Raw genomic sequence first — 15,162 nt, 5'->3', positions numbered from 1 at the left:
CATAGTTGCAGCACAGTGCTTTCCTCACTCGCTATCCGTCACATTTTCCTTTTTCTCTCTCGGTCGCACATACGTTGCACTTCCTTTTTCATTTTCCAACCTCGTTTCCCTACCTTTACTGGTTTAGTTTAGAATGTTATGACCCATCTTGAAGCCTTTCCACTTCCACCTTCGAATTTATGTTCATCTTCATCACCCATCGTCATCGTCATCACCATACTCAGCGTTAGCAAGGGTTGTTTGCTTCCGGTTCATTTTTACATTTATCATCTACGCACACACTCTCACTACGATCACTAAGAGCATTGTTTTAACCACTAAAAACCTTCAAACATTCCGAGATGGTGTAAAAAGATCAAGTAACAGTGATGATTTGCTTATACGAGTTTTTCTTTTTTTTTTGTTGTTGTTTCATTTATTGATTTACTTTACCATTATAGTTTACTTATTATTGTTGCAGTTGATGATTATTCTTGATTTGAAAGATTTATCCCTTTTTCAGAAAACCCCGTGTCTACCGTTCTTCTCATCCCTTGTCTCTTGTGTGTCTCTACTTTTCTTTCAATTTTCTTACGTTTGCTTGTCGTTCGCATTACCGTAGTTGAGTGTTGATTTACTTATGAGTTTTTCTTTTTCTCTTTTGTCCATTCAAGAATGAAATGTATTCTTCAACTTGACTTGAGTTCTTTCTTTTCTAGTTTTTGTTCCTTTTTCCTGTTTGCATAATTCACTACGACAACATTTCATTTTGCTATGTAAATTCAATTCAACTTCAGTGGGACCAGTAAAATACTTCGTTCCACAGTATGTTTATAGTTTTTTTTTTGTTATTTTAGTTTTCCCTTGCTCATTTGTTCTTATCGAAAAAGATATCCAAACGAAACGACTCACTACGCGATAAACGGTGCAAATTGGAACAGATTGGTTAGAAACTTTGTTTTTGGTCCATTTTGTATGCTCATCACCAAGAGAGATAGAGGGAGAGGGGGAGAGACACAGTGCGAGTTCATGGTAAATTTATGTAACTGGCAAGCAACTTATTTCTCTAAGTATATGGTTTAGTTGTGGGTGACGATGCTAGTAGTAGCGATAATACTTGCGCGACAAACTTTCCAAGCTATCATATGCATTTCATTTCAGTTACGTATTATCTTTCCCTTGCGTCGAAGGATTAAACACATTTTCAATAGTACTAATAAACACGCATTAGAAAGTTGGGTGTTTATGAAAATTTCCACCGGTTACGAATTTGGTTAAATAAATTTCTCTATCGATCACTGCGTCAAATTTTAAATTAACTTTATTTTTGGCTAGCACAACACGAGAAAGGTGCCTAGAGTGCCGGTCTAGAAAATCCCAGCACTCAAAACACAAGTAAGAAAAACAGTTCCATTCTTTCGAAGAACGCACCCGTTCTGAACGGGTGTTTGCTGATTGATTGATCCACTTGCAAATCTCGGTGGAGATCTGTTCGGAAGCCGGTGGCAGGCAAACGGAAAATTAGCAGCCCTATCCACGGTGGGCTTCCTGCCGTGGCCCCAGGTGATTAACTTTAGGAAAAACCGTACAAAAAATAGTCTTGTCCTCTTTGTCCTCTCCTATTTCCCTCTGGCAACGGTTGCTCTTCAGTGCACTATAGGTTCAGGCAAATAGAAGATTATCGGGAGGAGAAGGAGGGAGCATGTTTATGGTGTGTTCTCATTGTTGTGTATATATTTTAAATATTAGTTCCTACAATAATTCCCTAGTTCACTCCCCGTTACGACATCGATAAATGTCTAGCATGGCTTTTGTTTATTAATTGACAGTTCACTGTTGCAACACACTTATCTTTAGTTATCAAAGTAGTTTCCATCTTACACGATAGTATTATTTATCAAGTTGCGTATGTAATGTTTCTTTTTTTTTTTTGGTTTCTCCGCATCGTTGCAGATGCAGACACAGGAAATGATACAAAAAATGCAGTTATATTGATAATGCAGTGTCCTAGCAAGGAGAGCCGCTCTATGCTGGGTTACAATTGTCTCCGCTATTCGCGCTTGTCTGTTTTGATAAGGAAAAAAGCACACATATCCTACAAATCTTTCAATAGCGGCTTTCCTTTGACGATAGTTTTAGCACAACTGTTACACCTCTAAGTTCATAGACGGGAAAAGAAATGCCAAATAATTGCAGTTGCTGTTAGGTCTACCAGAGTCTAATGCCTACGTTTCAACCATGTTACAATACAACGGACTATAACATACTTTAATACTATTTCGCCCCGGTCCGGTTAACTGTGCTCTGGTGGAGTTTATGCTTTGGATGGCGGACCAGTTCTCGTCACCATCAGCGACCAAATTAAGCTTATCGAGAATGATTATATTCACCATTCAAACGGCAACATCGACAAAACAAATAATATTCTGCCAGAAACGCTTGAAAAGACATGTTTTCTGTCACGTCGTGGAAAAACCATCCCGATTAAAACTGTGGCTAGATAAAGGGTGAGAAAACACACATGAAACAACACGTTTTCGTGTCCTTTCTCGTGCAAACCTGTAACGTGTGTGTGTTTTCCTTTCTTTGGGGTTTTGGGCAACTACAATAACGACTTGGCAACGTAGAACGCAGTACACGGTGCAAATTTTCCATTTTCTCTTATCGCAATACACTGGTAGCTGATAACACGTCCTTGCATCAACGGCTACAGTTTTTATTTTCCCCTTTCACCTTTACCTTCACACGATCGCACAGTTAGTTCAGTTCACAGATTGATTAGGTTTTCCTGTGTAATTTCCCTTCCCATGTACATCATTTTCGACAAATCCCTAATGACTTTTCATCGTTAATTTTGCTGTCTTTCGTAAAAAATTGTTCCCAGACAAGAAATACTACTCAATAATCATTAATATTATTAGGTAAATACAATTTTTAACAATTCATTTCGTAGTTTCAATATTAATTCAAATACCATCATTGTTTTCAATTTAGGGACAGTGTATAACATGTTTTTTTTTCAATCCATTTCTCCTTTTCTTGAAGCTGATTGATGTGTTTGGTTTTAGATTTCATTTGTGCCTGCGCACTTGTTTGATTTATAATTCTTGCTGCGCCAAGAGATAGTACAGTTCAGATCGGATCTAAAGCTACGTTTGCTACGGCTTTGGATCATGTGTTATAAAAATTGTGTTTTTTTCTTGCCTTTGTTTTGGTTTTAATTTTATGCCAGAATGTTTATCCACTCACCACGAAACTACCACAACGCATATTTTCACAATTGGTTTCGCCTATCGTTAATACACTTCTTTTTATTATAGAGTTGCTTGTTATTGGTTTTTTAGCAAATCTCCTGCCAATCATGGACCAACGTCTAGCAAGGTGATGTGGAGATCTGGCAACAAGGTTTCTTCAGTTATAATTGTTGATCACCGTGGAAGTACGAAACGGGAAGTCACGCGGAATTGTTACATTTGCAATTAGGTTAAAACAAGTTTGTGTTATGTTGTGTGCGATTGCACTTTCTGCTGCACTTTTGCATCGTGAAAACGACCTGTTTGAAATCGTTCATTGGCGGGTTTCGGTGTTCAAATAATTGAAAAAAGGTGGTTCGTCACCAGTTTGTTGTTTCGATTTATCGATGGGCTGCGGTTTGTGTGCTTTCTTGCGTTTGTTCACCTCAAGGCGTTCTATCCTAGACAATACTTGCACTTGGCGTAAAACGCGCCCCAACAGGAGAGCGAAACAACAGTATGGGTGACAACATGTTTTGTGACGTTAAAGTTCTTGAGATCGAAAGGGGAACCGAAAGCCACGAGCGTCAAGACGAGCGTCTTGGATCGAGTAAAAACAAGTTAAACAGAGTTTACGATCGAGCTGTGTATTGTTTCGGTGGTTAAAGTGTCGCACTATCCCAGAGAGCGATAAGTATGGTCATGTTGCTGTTTTCATGTTTTCTGTCCCTTAAAAATCATCACTATCCCCCCAAAAGAGTTCGTTCTGTGTCGATCTACATTGCTTAGGAGTGTGTGTAAAGTTTTTATTGTGCCATTAATAGTTTTCTTACCCAACCATTAAGCATATTACATCACTACGTTCATCAAACAACAACAATCGATGTGTTCAATTTCCAACCACTCTTTGGTTCGATCCTTTAATTTCTCCTGGTGTAGCGCACATTCTCACAATGATCACCGGTACATGCATATGTTACTCGCCAAATTGTTCAACTTTGCCCTACATTAGCCGATCGTCAGTTTGCCTGAACTAGCCTGTTTTCGTTTGATTTTGTGGTGTGATTTTTTATTCTGTGTCTCCCAACCTTTCCTTTTTGCTTAATGTTATTAACAACATGAATGTAAATGTTCAACAAGTGATTCACAAGATATGTATTTTAGTTTACCAGCTTATACTTTTCGATTTACTTTTGTTTCAGTTTCAAAATTTAACAGTACTATTTTACAAAGAGTTATTGATTGATTGTATAAGTTTGAATGAAGAGGCGCCCGAAATAGAGCGGCGGGGAAGGGAGACTCGTTTTCCGAAAAACGACGATTAAAATTTGAAGCTAATCTTCGATTCGTCTTACCACCGATCCTGGGACCTGGTTTTTCCCTCCCCAATTTTCCGGAAGCTGCTTTGGCCTCGGCGTTGTGTTGTGCAGTTTGGTCTACCACTCTCGCAATGTAAACGATGATGCTCTGCGAGTTTGCGCAGCATAATCGTATGTAACACCCGAAGCATTTTTTTTCTTAAGTTTTCCATCTATTTCTCAACGATGAGCAAACCACGACTATAGTGTTCAAGCTAGGTATGTTTGTTATGCAGATTTTCTTATTTGTTGTCTGGTTGTTCTATTTCTACGTAGTTTTGTTTTCCTTGATTTCACTGCATACTTATCGCATTTTAGAACAGCACCCCATACTTAATCAGTTTTGATGTATACATGTTGGTTAGGATCAATCCTAAAGCTTCCGGTTGTATGCGTTTATATTATTTATGTGGTTTGTTTGCTTGCTCCCACTTCACTTGCATTTTGGAGTTTTAAAACATCTCTAGAGTAAATATAATTGACCATCGGAATTACATGTTGATTTACCTTAGGAAGTGTTTTCGCAGACACGGCGATGTTCATTCTCCCGTACTCACATCCCTTTTACTACATCCCCCGTTTTTCTGACTTGATCGATCGTTCTCGGGTATTCCCCAAGTTTGCGTTACTTCCAAAAACTTCCTCCCGCATTCCCACGCAAATGCTGTTGTTTGGAAGAGTTTTCCCTCTCCCCCATTTTCTTATGTTTCCTCTTAATATGGTTTCAAAATGTTTTGTCCTCAACTACACTAAGTCCACCTGATAAAAGCAACGCGAGAAAAGACCGTTTTACTCATCGAGAGACGACGCGGTGCGACGAAAATGTTTGGTGTTGTGAGTTTCGTTTGATTTTCTTCTGTCGGTGTCCATTGTTTTACCGTATTGGTGTGTTGCACGCATTTCTGTGTTTTGTGTTTCAAGTGCAGTGTACATCTTTTGGATACGTTTGGGTTCAACATAACATGGTTTGATTTTATTCCTGGCACACTTTTACCAATTTTAAACTATGAATATGTTTCAATGTGGTTTTTAAATTCATGTCCGTTGTTGAAATCATGTCCATGAGATTTATGTGAAAAAAATACAAAGCGAATAATATGCAACGTTTGTTGGTTTCAATCCGCATTTCTTTTGGTACGAAACGATCTAGACGGAAAATATGTTAGAATAAGTTCATAGCATTGGCATGTACGAAAATACATTTAAACATGCCACTTAAACTACGTTCAATATTTGAAGTGTTGAGATGATCGATCGATCGATGATTTTACTTTTTTCGCGAACCTCGCAACCATTTGCAATTTTTCCAAGCAATCGATATTCCTTACACTCCCTGGAATAGCCATCAAACATCTTTGTCCACATTGTCCGCTTAGCACCCCAACAGACCTAATTATTAAACCGCAAAACCATTATCAAGCGCATCGGTCCCGGCGCTGGCAGGCGTGCAGCACTTGGTGGTTCGGATACATGCTACCCACCCCATACACCGCTAGAGGGCCATGTCGCGGCAGCATTAGTAGCACGTTATGGCCAAAAATAGAAAATATTCCATTCCATGTGGAAAGTACATTTCGATGCCAGTGGATTTGTTTTTTTTCTGCTTCATTTTATTTCAGTTTTGCCTTCTCGCCTTGCGGTGGTGCGTACCAAGATGTTGCTATAGATCCTTTTCCCTTCCTCGCTTTCTATGTTTTTGGTGGGAGCTCTGCTTCTGACTCATTCACTCGCCATCGGTTCCTGCTAGCGCGCGCGATAATGCGCAGTACATATATCCATAATTAACTCCCGGTTTTTGGCCTCCTGCCGCGTTCCGTTCACAGGAAACAAGCAGGCATAGCCGAACAGAACCGCTTTCCACCACGAAACCAGCGAAAGGGAAATTGTTGAACCGAAGGAAAAGTGAGCGAGATGTTGCGGTGCCTTAGCCCTTCTTGGGCAGACGATTTGAGGCCCGCGACCAAGCGAAGTTGATTTTTCGAGAGTTTCAAATTCGATGCACTTCGCTGCTTTGATTTATTACGTCTGTGTGTGTGTGTGTGTTTGGTTACCTTAAACACGCATCAAAAAGGTTGATCACTATGATGCTTTCCTCCCCAGGCCGCAGCGATCGTTTCGGGAAGCTCTCATCGGGTTGGTAAAATTTTGGTAAATCCAGAACATTCTTCCTGCGCGGCGCTGCTGACACGTTATTCTATTGGGCAAGGGAATTCATCTTCAGTATTTTTGTTTCTAGTTCTCTCTCATCATCTTCCCCACCATCATCATCCGCTGGAACGCACCGCCGACATGCGATACCACAGCATGTGAAAGCAGGAAACCGGGCGCGCGAGATGGGCGCGAGCGAGAAATGGTTGGAATGTATTCCATCAAAATTTACACTCCATCATTCTTTGTCCGGTGGGAAGGAAACCATGATGGGGTTGAACAGTGCCCGGGGAGGCCGGCAGCGCGGAAGCGCGGATGAGTGCGCGCGCGATGAGTAACGATCATCGACGGGGTGCGGGGTGGGAAGGCGGGCTAAACCGGCCAGCGACCGAAGTCGTTAGCCACATAAAAAGGAAATAGACGGTCACTCTCCACACAGAGGATGATACAAAATCCCATCCGCATCACGGGAAGCGAGCGAATGAGAAGCGAGTTAGAATGTATGGAGTGCGAGCGGGATGGAAGGTGCTTCCCGGTTCTCCCCAAGCGTCATGGTCTCAGGCCAGAAGCGATGTAAAGCAGGCCACGGTGTGGCGTTGAGTTGGCTTGCATCGACACACAGCTAAACCGAACACACATACTTGCCCGGGGGGAGCACGGGATATGAGACGCGTTTAGAAGCTCCAAACAGATTGCCGCGAGCGACGCGAGAACACGCGGTCACTTTAAACAAGGCCTGCGGGGAAGTGGGGATAAAACACGTTGCCCCACGTTCGCTCCATTTGTTACCACAGTGCGATGATCTTTCCAACGCGTCCGCACCGACGGTTGAAACCGGAGATGAGATGAGAATGAGATGAGCATGGCGCGGTTGACGGGCAAGATCAGCACGCAATGAGACTTACTCGCGATCGCGCCCCGCGCAAGGAGAAGTGGCTGGAAAATCATTCAAAACATGCACCTCACCACGTCCCCAGCAAACTGTGTCGCGACGAGCGCTCTTCCGCATCGGATTTTCTGTCGACCAGAACAAGCGCGGCGATCGTGCGAGTGAGATCAGCTGAACTATGTGCGATGCCGGATGGACGGACCTCGATGGCTTGATGCAGGTCAGCGACACGACGCGCTGAATCGAAGGTGAATGATTCGATATACATACATACGGATGGGACGGGGAGCAGTCGCCAGGGGCGAGCGGTTTCCGCGGAGTGGAGTGGGGGCCGGCTGCTGCCCCATGGAGCACGACAAGTACCACCACAACGCAGGGCACTGGCGAGTGTATAGCGAACGCTTCCGAAGGCTGCCGGAGGTCAACAGCGTACACCGCGTGGCCTGCCAAATATCTCACCGTCAACTCCAGATTCCAATCCGATCCGGGCGGGCCGCCAAGCTGTGGGGACATGATGAAAACGGCAAACGGCTGCCCATGCATGGCAGTCTCCGGGGACGACTGCGGTCAATCGCATTTCGCAAGCCGACCACAGCCGCAGGAGAGGAAGGAAGGAAAAACGGCTGTTTGTGCAAACACAAGGTGACAACAATCGAAACCGGGTGACCGTGGTGAGCGCGGACCGACCATCGCGGATTTGCAATACAACGGACAGGGTGCGTGTGAGTGTGTGAGCGTGTACGTTGCCACGCTATAGCGAACTTACGAGCCACGCGGTTCCTTTCTTCCGAACCCAAATGAAGGACCTTATAAACGAACAAAGTATGGGCTTGATAGAATCTTTTTTTTTTTCAATATGGCACGCTTAGCACTTTGGATCTCGGCCATCACAATTATAAGAACACATATTTTCTAAACTGCTACGAACTAAAATTCAGCTTAAGCTGTTTTTTACCACTAGATCGTGACGGACATTTAAGTCCTTCCCGCTGCGAAACTGTATTTGGTAGATGGTTATTACAATGGATACTGCTACCAATGAACTTCATCATTTCATATTCAAGCATGGAAAAAGCTGATGAAAATGTAAAACTACAAATTTTAGTTTGGGAGTGACGATTGCGTCCGTGTAATGGAGCCTTAACGACACGCCGCCGAGTAGTAGGCAGCGCACGAGACTTTCGAACGATTAAGCAACCAACACAGCGCAGACTGTCGTACGATGACGGCATGCTGTGATAGTGCCCTTTTTTGTGTAATGTTCAACACGTTCGTTGCTGGTATGTTTGAAGAAGCACATGGCACATGGCATCACTAGAACTGCAGACGTAAAGGTGTTCATCGACGCGCAGCACGCGGTACTACACCGTGCCGCATTTGGCGCTTTGGGGAGCGGGACATTGGGTGGAAAAAAGAATAAATAAAAAAAATGCGCGCGCACCCATAAGCGGAAATCGGCGTCCGCGTCGGACACGCGTGCAAAACGGAACGGCAAACTGTTTGAACGCGCCAACGACCCAATGTAAACCGCTAGTTCAAGTTCACGCCACGACAGGACTGGTTTTGGAGGATCTTTTTTTAAACACTATTTTATTAGTTCCCTCCCTCAGATCCGAGAGTACGATCGATGATCTATTGTTCGATCGAGTGTTTTTTTTTCTCCACACCGTCACCAGCGTTTGAGTGTGTATGTGCTTTTTTTTTTTAAATAATTGGTTTTTAAGGAAGTATCTGTTTCGATCAAGACGCTGATTTAATGATTTCGTTTCACAGCTTTACTCTCGTTGATGATGCCGTAACTCGTCAAATAAATGACAATTAGCGTCTTCCCCAAAATTCCCCAACAAACATTTAACTATTAGATGTGTGCAATGGGAAAACAAAACGTAAGGACGATAACGAAAACATTATTAACTTGTTCTCGCCCGAGAACCGGTTCCGTGGAGCGCATTCTCACTCTTGTTCATCATTGCTCCTTCCCTTCGTTTTGCTCATTCTCTTCTCAGGCCCTTCAGGTCGAAAGGAAATGATGAAAACTCAGCTGATCCCCATCGTCGCGACGGGTTACTTTCCTGTACTATCGGGTCGCCTTTATCAATGGGATGCTTGCCATGAAATTTGATGGAGATTTACGTTTCCGCCAAAAACAGGGAAAACGCAGAAACGAAAAACGTAGAAATTCTTTAGAACAGCATAGCCCGTACTTCGTTTTGCCATAGTTAAGTCTCTCGGGGGAACCGTGAGTAGGTGGCAGTTTCATTCAAAACTAACACCGTTCCTCTCTATAGCCTCTATTCGTCTCAGTTGTCCTTCCTCTTTTCCTCTTCCTTTCAGACTAGCGTCCATTTTTCATATTTAACGCCGCCCGTTACGCAGGCGTTAAGCAGCTGCTGCAGAAACGTAAGCGCAGAAAAGCCATGACTCAGTACGTGACCCAACGATCGAATCAGCGCAAAAATAATACACACTTACGTTAAAGCTAACGAAAGGGTGGAAAAAAGCACGACTAACGCTAGACGGACCACGGAAACGTGCAACCTGAAGTGATGGAGAGGGTCGCAGGAGGAAAAAAAATTTAGTTAAAACCCCATTCCTTGTGATCACGGAATGAAAAGAACGACATCGCGGAAAAGAAAAGCACGGGAGGGTTTAAGTTCCCCGGGCAGGAGGTTTGCAACATTGCAGCACACACAAACAGTCTTTCTGAGTGTCCCGTTCTCGTCTCATTTCGCATAAATTCGATAAAACGATCGCGTGGCTTGCCCTGGTGGGTCGGGCTTTGGTGTCTAGCACCCTTCTTCTTCTTCCCGTGCACACCACACATTGCATATCCCACGCGGACGTCGGGCACAAAAGCGCAGACATCGGCAAGACTTGACCAGTGAAACGAAGGTGAAAGGGTATGGAAAGGTACCGCGGGCTCAGAAAATCAACATGCCACCGGAGCCACCGCACGTCATTGCCGCCCGCGAATCCGCGTGTGTCCGCGGGGCGTGTGTCGGGTTAGTGTCTCGTGTGCAAATAATAATCCAAAATGCGCGACAATCCCGTGTACACGTACACTGTGTGTTTGGCAACTCGCGTACGTACGTAATCTCGGTACGTTTCGTTTCCGCGGCCCGGGAGGCGTTTTTTGTCGTTTGTTTAATTTCCTCGGCGTTGATTTGATACCCGAGGCTGGTTCGGAGAAAAAGACAACAAAAAATACCCTCGAGTATCCCAAACCCTCGGGTGTATCCTTCAGCACCAGACACGCGCCTGGTAACAGATTTCGTGCGGTTCTTCCGTTCGACAAGACCGAACCAGAAAACGAGAAAACGAGGGCTACGGTACGGTCTGTTGATGGCGCAAAAATTGTCGCTGAAGATGGAAACAAAAAAACCCGATCGCGAGAAACTTGGGCTCACAACCCTTGCCTACTGATTGCTGATTGGGCCGATTTTTTGCTTTCGCCCGAACTGTAGGTATTAAATCGACACCGAAATTAAAAGGGGCCTCTAAGGGAATCTAAACTGCGCTTGGCCCGAGAGTGAGAACGCGGTTTCGGAAGCCAACGAAACACAACAACCATTCTCGACCCCGATACCAATTCGTGGCTGTAGTTTTCCTTCCAGACGCAGGCAACGAAGCTTCTTATCTTTTCCCCGATGGTGACCATGGAGGCCGCCCTTAGAAAGCAGAGAAAAAAAACTTCGCCTCAATGACCCTCCACCAAAACGGCGCAAATGTTCGAGAACACGGTTGAGAATAAAAACCTACAAACCGAACCCAAATGAATCTCAACATAATGGCCAGAATTTTGGAGCAACGAACGGGCGCCCAACATCAGCGGAGGGTGATAAATTCTAGCCCTTCGGGGAAAGCCGAGATGACGGCTGACGGCTGGCCGCACCGGAAAGGGATGAAGGAACAAAAGCACAAGAGAGCAACATCGAAAACAAAAGTAAACAAACCACCACCACACACGTGTTGGGGCACCCAGCGCGGGAAGAAAGCAGACGAGAAGAAAGTGAAATGCACACAAATCCCCATCATCAGCGTCATCATCTTCACCTTCGGTGGTGGCCGTCAAAAGAATGAAGAAAACGGGAGGAGAAGAGACAGAAAGAATGGAACATAAAAAATAAAAATAAAATAAAAGCTCAACGAGCCAGTTCCTTTCCAGGAACGGGGAAGGCGGTTGGTGGAGTGGAAAGTAGTTTAACTTGTTGCAGGCTCCACTGTGGCCGCTGGCTGCTGCTTGCTGCCGGCTGGCCCCGATTTCTGTAGGAGGGCGAGAAAACGGTCGGATAGGCAGTGGAGAGACAGACGAAACCGAAAGGTTCTGGGTCTGCGCCAGCACAACAGTATGAATGGAAAGAAAGCGAAAAAAGTTATCAAAGAGGAAACAAATGATGAGGACGCACGGAGAAAGTGAACAAGAAAGAGAGGATGGTAAACAAGACAGCAAAAGGAAGGAATACAAAGATATGGAAAGCTTCAAGCACCACCCGAGTGGGTTGATAAGTTAAGTCAAAGTGGTGGTTATTTATTGGTGGACGATAACAAGTAGGCTTTAGCAAATCAATGTCGATCGATTGAGATAAAGGTTTATCAATATAGTATCAATCACATCAAGCGGCTGAATGCAATAAAAAATGGGGCACGCGCCGTCAAATTAAAAACCCTTAAAATTTAAATTAAATTCAATGTAAATAGCTTCTAAGGAAAAAAACCAACTCATAGTACTCAAAGGTTTTGATAAAAGGTTATGATCAATATTGCAATTTTTTTTCAATGAAAAGTTAGTGAATTTATTATGAAAATGTAAAATTGATTAGAAATTATATAGTACGCCCTACAATTTAAAACAACGTTCCCAACAAATACGACTTTTGGTGGGAGACTTAAAAAGTTGGATTAACATCTTATATTCTTACTGTCTTTATCTTGATCGGGAATCGAACCCAGGAGCGCACTGGAATGTGTCTGACGTAGGTACCGGCGATTGCGTTCGGCTATAACCCACCTGCAACAGATTGGGTTTGAATTGTGTGTTTGTTCATTGATTGCTGATACAAAAGTGAGATGTAGTGATTTTTCTCGTTACTTTCAGTGATACCAAATACTTATCGAACAAAAGTCGAGTCATATAAAAAGATGCGCAAACGATACTGCAGACAGAAACTATTGCCGCTGATGTTGGGAGGCTGGAGCGGTGGGAGTTACAGTAACAACGACGCAACTGGCGGTCGTCGAGCGTGCCAAAGAAAGTCGGGAGAAAGGCACATGCGAGAGAACTCGAGAAAAGCCAAGGAAAGTGATATCATGACACACATATCGGCCGCCCCGGGCGCGATGTGTGCACTGGCTTTCTTTGGCCAACACGGGATCGCTCCCTCCCTTCCCCCTCGTTCGCCTCTTATGCTGGACACCAAACCCTGATGTGGGCTCATGCAATCCAGGCACCGGCCATTACATAACGTTACGAGAGAAGTCGTACCGGTCGGTCAGCCGGGCTGACAGACACACACACACACACACACATAAACAGGGGGGGAGGCAGATGAAATCGAAAGCTCGCGCACGCACGTCTCGTGGATGGCCTCCTCCCGCCAATGTGGGGGTGGGCTTGGTTGGGGCGTGAGATATGCGCGGAAAATGCACTTAAATAATCATGCATGTGGTGTGTGCAAGCACGATGCTCATATTTCACGCCAATGCTGCGGGGCGGTGCGCCAATGTGGTGCGTTTTTGGTAGTGGTGGAATACTTTTCGACAGAAATCGTATCTAACGTGAATTTGAAGCTTCCCCAAAAGGTAGCGTGTAAGTTATTTTGATACTTTAGTTGTTCAGAAAAAAAAGTTGATTATTTGCCATTCGAACTGGAACCCTTGGAATCGTGTGTGAATGTGTTTGTAAATCTGTGTGTGAATGTCTCCTCGTATGTGTGAGTGTGTGCTGTACTGCAAACTGCAGCGAATTGATCGATTGTATGTTTGCTTCCTCTTTCGGTGAGTGGTATCTATTTGATTCGATATTCCCTACGCTTATTAGCTTAGTAAAGTAGTTTAATTCCCTAAACACGTTATCAGCGCTATCATTTTGTTCGATTTCGTTTCCTTCTCCATCAATGTCCAATCGGTTGATCGATCTTCACTACGTTGAGCAGAAACGATAAGAGAAGAGAAACCCGAAACTGAAATTCCCAAAAGCACCTATTTCAAATGCTTTAACACACAGATGGTATAGCATCAAGATCTGCGTTGCAATAATTCTATTGCAGATAAAAGAAATCGCATCTTAAGCATGGCGGAGAACTGCATTTAGATTTATGCTATAGTTATTCCTTTTCTTTTCTTGTGCATACAATAAGTATTTACCTCGCTAACCTTATCTTTCCCTCTTGATGATCTGCTTTCTCTATGCAAGCGAGTGGAATGAAAATTATTGTATAAACAATAAACCAACTGCATCGGTGTCGATTCAGCATCCTTTTGCCACTTCCGGATGCGGCCAAGACATGACAGCCGCAACTTCTACGGTGTATAATAAATGGTTCCACTGTGTTTTTTTTAACTGTTTGGCGTACACACACGCAGAAAAGAAATGGGAGATCAGATTAAATTGTTTTTTTTTTTCGATTTAATTCACTCCATTTTGCCTCCCATTTCGTTTCGTCTTCATTTTTGAAATCTTGAATACAAAAATATATGTATATTGTATATATATATAATGTAATATATGTTTTATGTGTTTTTAGTATTATGTTTCCCACCAATCGAACGTTCTCTCACATCCCCGTTCCTCTCACTCGTCTTCCTCCTTTGCGCACATCTAGGAACCTAATTTTGTTTGTGCCTGCAACCGTTCCTAGTGTTTCTCCTATCAAAACCCCTCATCTCGTGGTGCAAAACCATACCTCAATCCAACGAGAAAAACGGTTGTCAGAGTGTTGTGTTGTGCACTTGCGTTCCACCTACATTCAATCGTCGTTCATTTCTGTGTGTATGTTTGTTTTCTATTTTATAGCTTCGAATTAACACTTTCTGCCAACAAGAATCCCTACTTCTTGGACCATCTGTTCTCGGTTAGTTGTGGTTGATTTCTTATTTTTTATCATTATAAATACTGTTTTATTTTCAATATTGTGATTGTTTCTCATGTGGTATTTGCCTTCAGCTCGGCCCGTCCGTATCGAACGCGTCAATCTACAAGCTACTAATAAACTGACCAAAGCAGGACACGCCGAAACCGAAAGCTGGCACCGAAAGAGCGTCCCCTTCCGCCCCTGGAAAAAGCCGCTAACCGAACTCATACCGTGCGCGATGCATCGCCTTTTGCTAGTGGGTTGCTGCTGACGCGCACATAACATATTGCCAAATATGCTGGCTGGATGGAGGTGTTTTATGCATGTATATATTCATCAACATCACGACGGGAGCCGTCGGAGGAGGATCTAACAGAATCAACTCGAGCATGTGCGGCTTCCCGGTGTCATTCTAAGTCTCCGGGGTTCAGCCCGGATCATTTACTCTTGGATACAAAACCGAACGACAACGGGGATTGATCGAA

General features: G+C 43.8%; 1 protein-coding gene across 1 annotated transcript in view; it reads right to left on the bottom strand.

Annotated features, from left to right (window-relative positions):
- Window positions 1–15,162, bottom strand: part of LOC131293540 (protein disks lost) — a 101,682-nt gene that overhangs the window by 30,984 nt on the left and 55,536 nt on the right. The window contains exon 3 of the mRNA XM_058321616.1: window positions 9,387–9,406. Within this exon, the coding sequence (XP_058177599.1) occupies window positions 9,387–9,406 (20 nt within the window). The remainder of the gene's footprint in view (window positions 1–9,386; window positions 9,407–15,162) is intronic.

This window comes from Anopheles ziemanni, chromosome 2 (assembly GCF_943734765.1).
Source record: "Anopheles ziemanni chromosome 2, idAnoZiCoDA_A2_x.2, whole genome shotgun sequence".
NCBI lineage: Eukaryota > Metazoa > Arthropoda > Insecta > Diptera > Culicidae > Anopheles > Anopheles ziemanni.
This window is presented reverse-complemented; position numbering and strand designations above follow the sequence as displayed.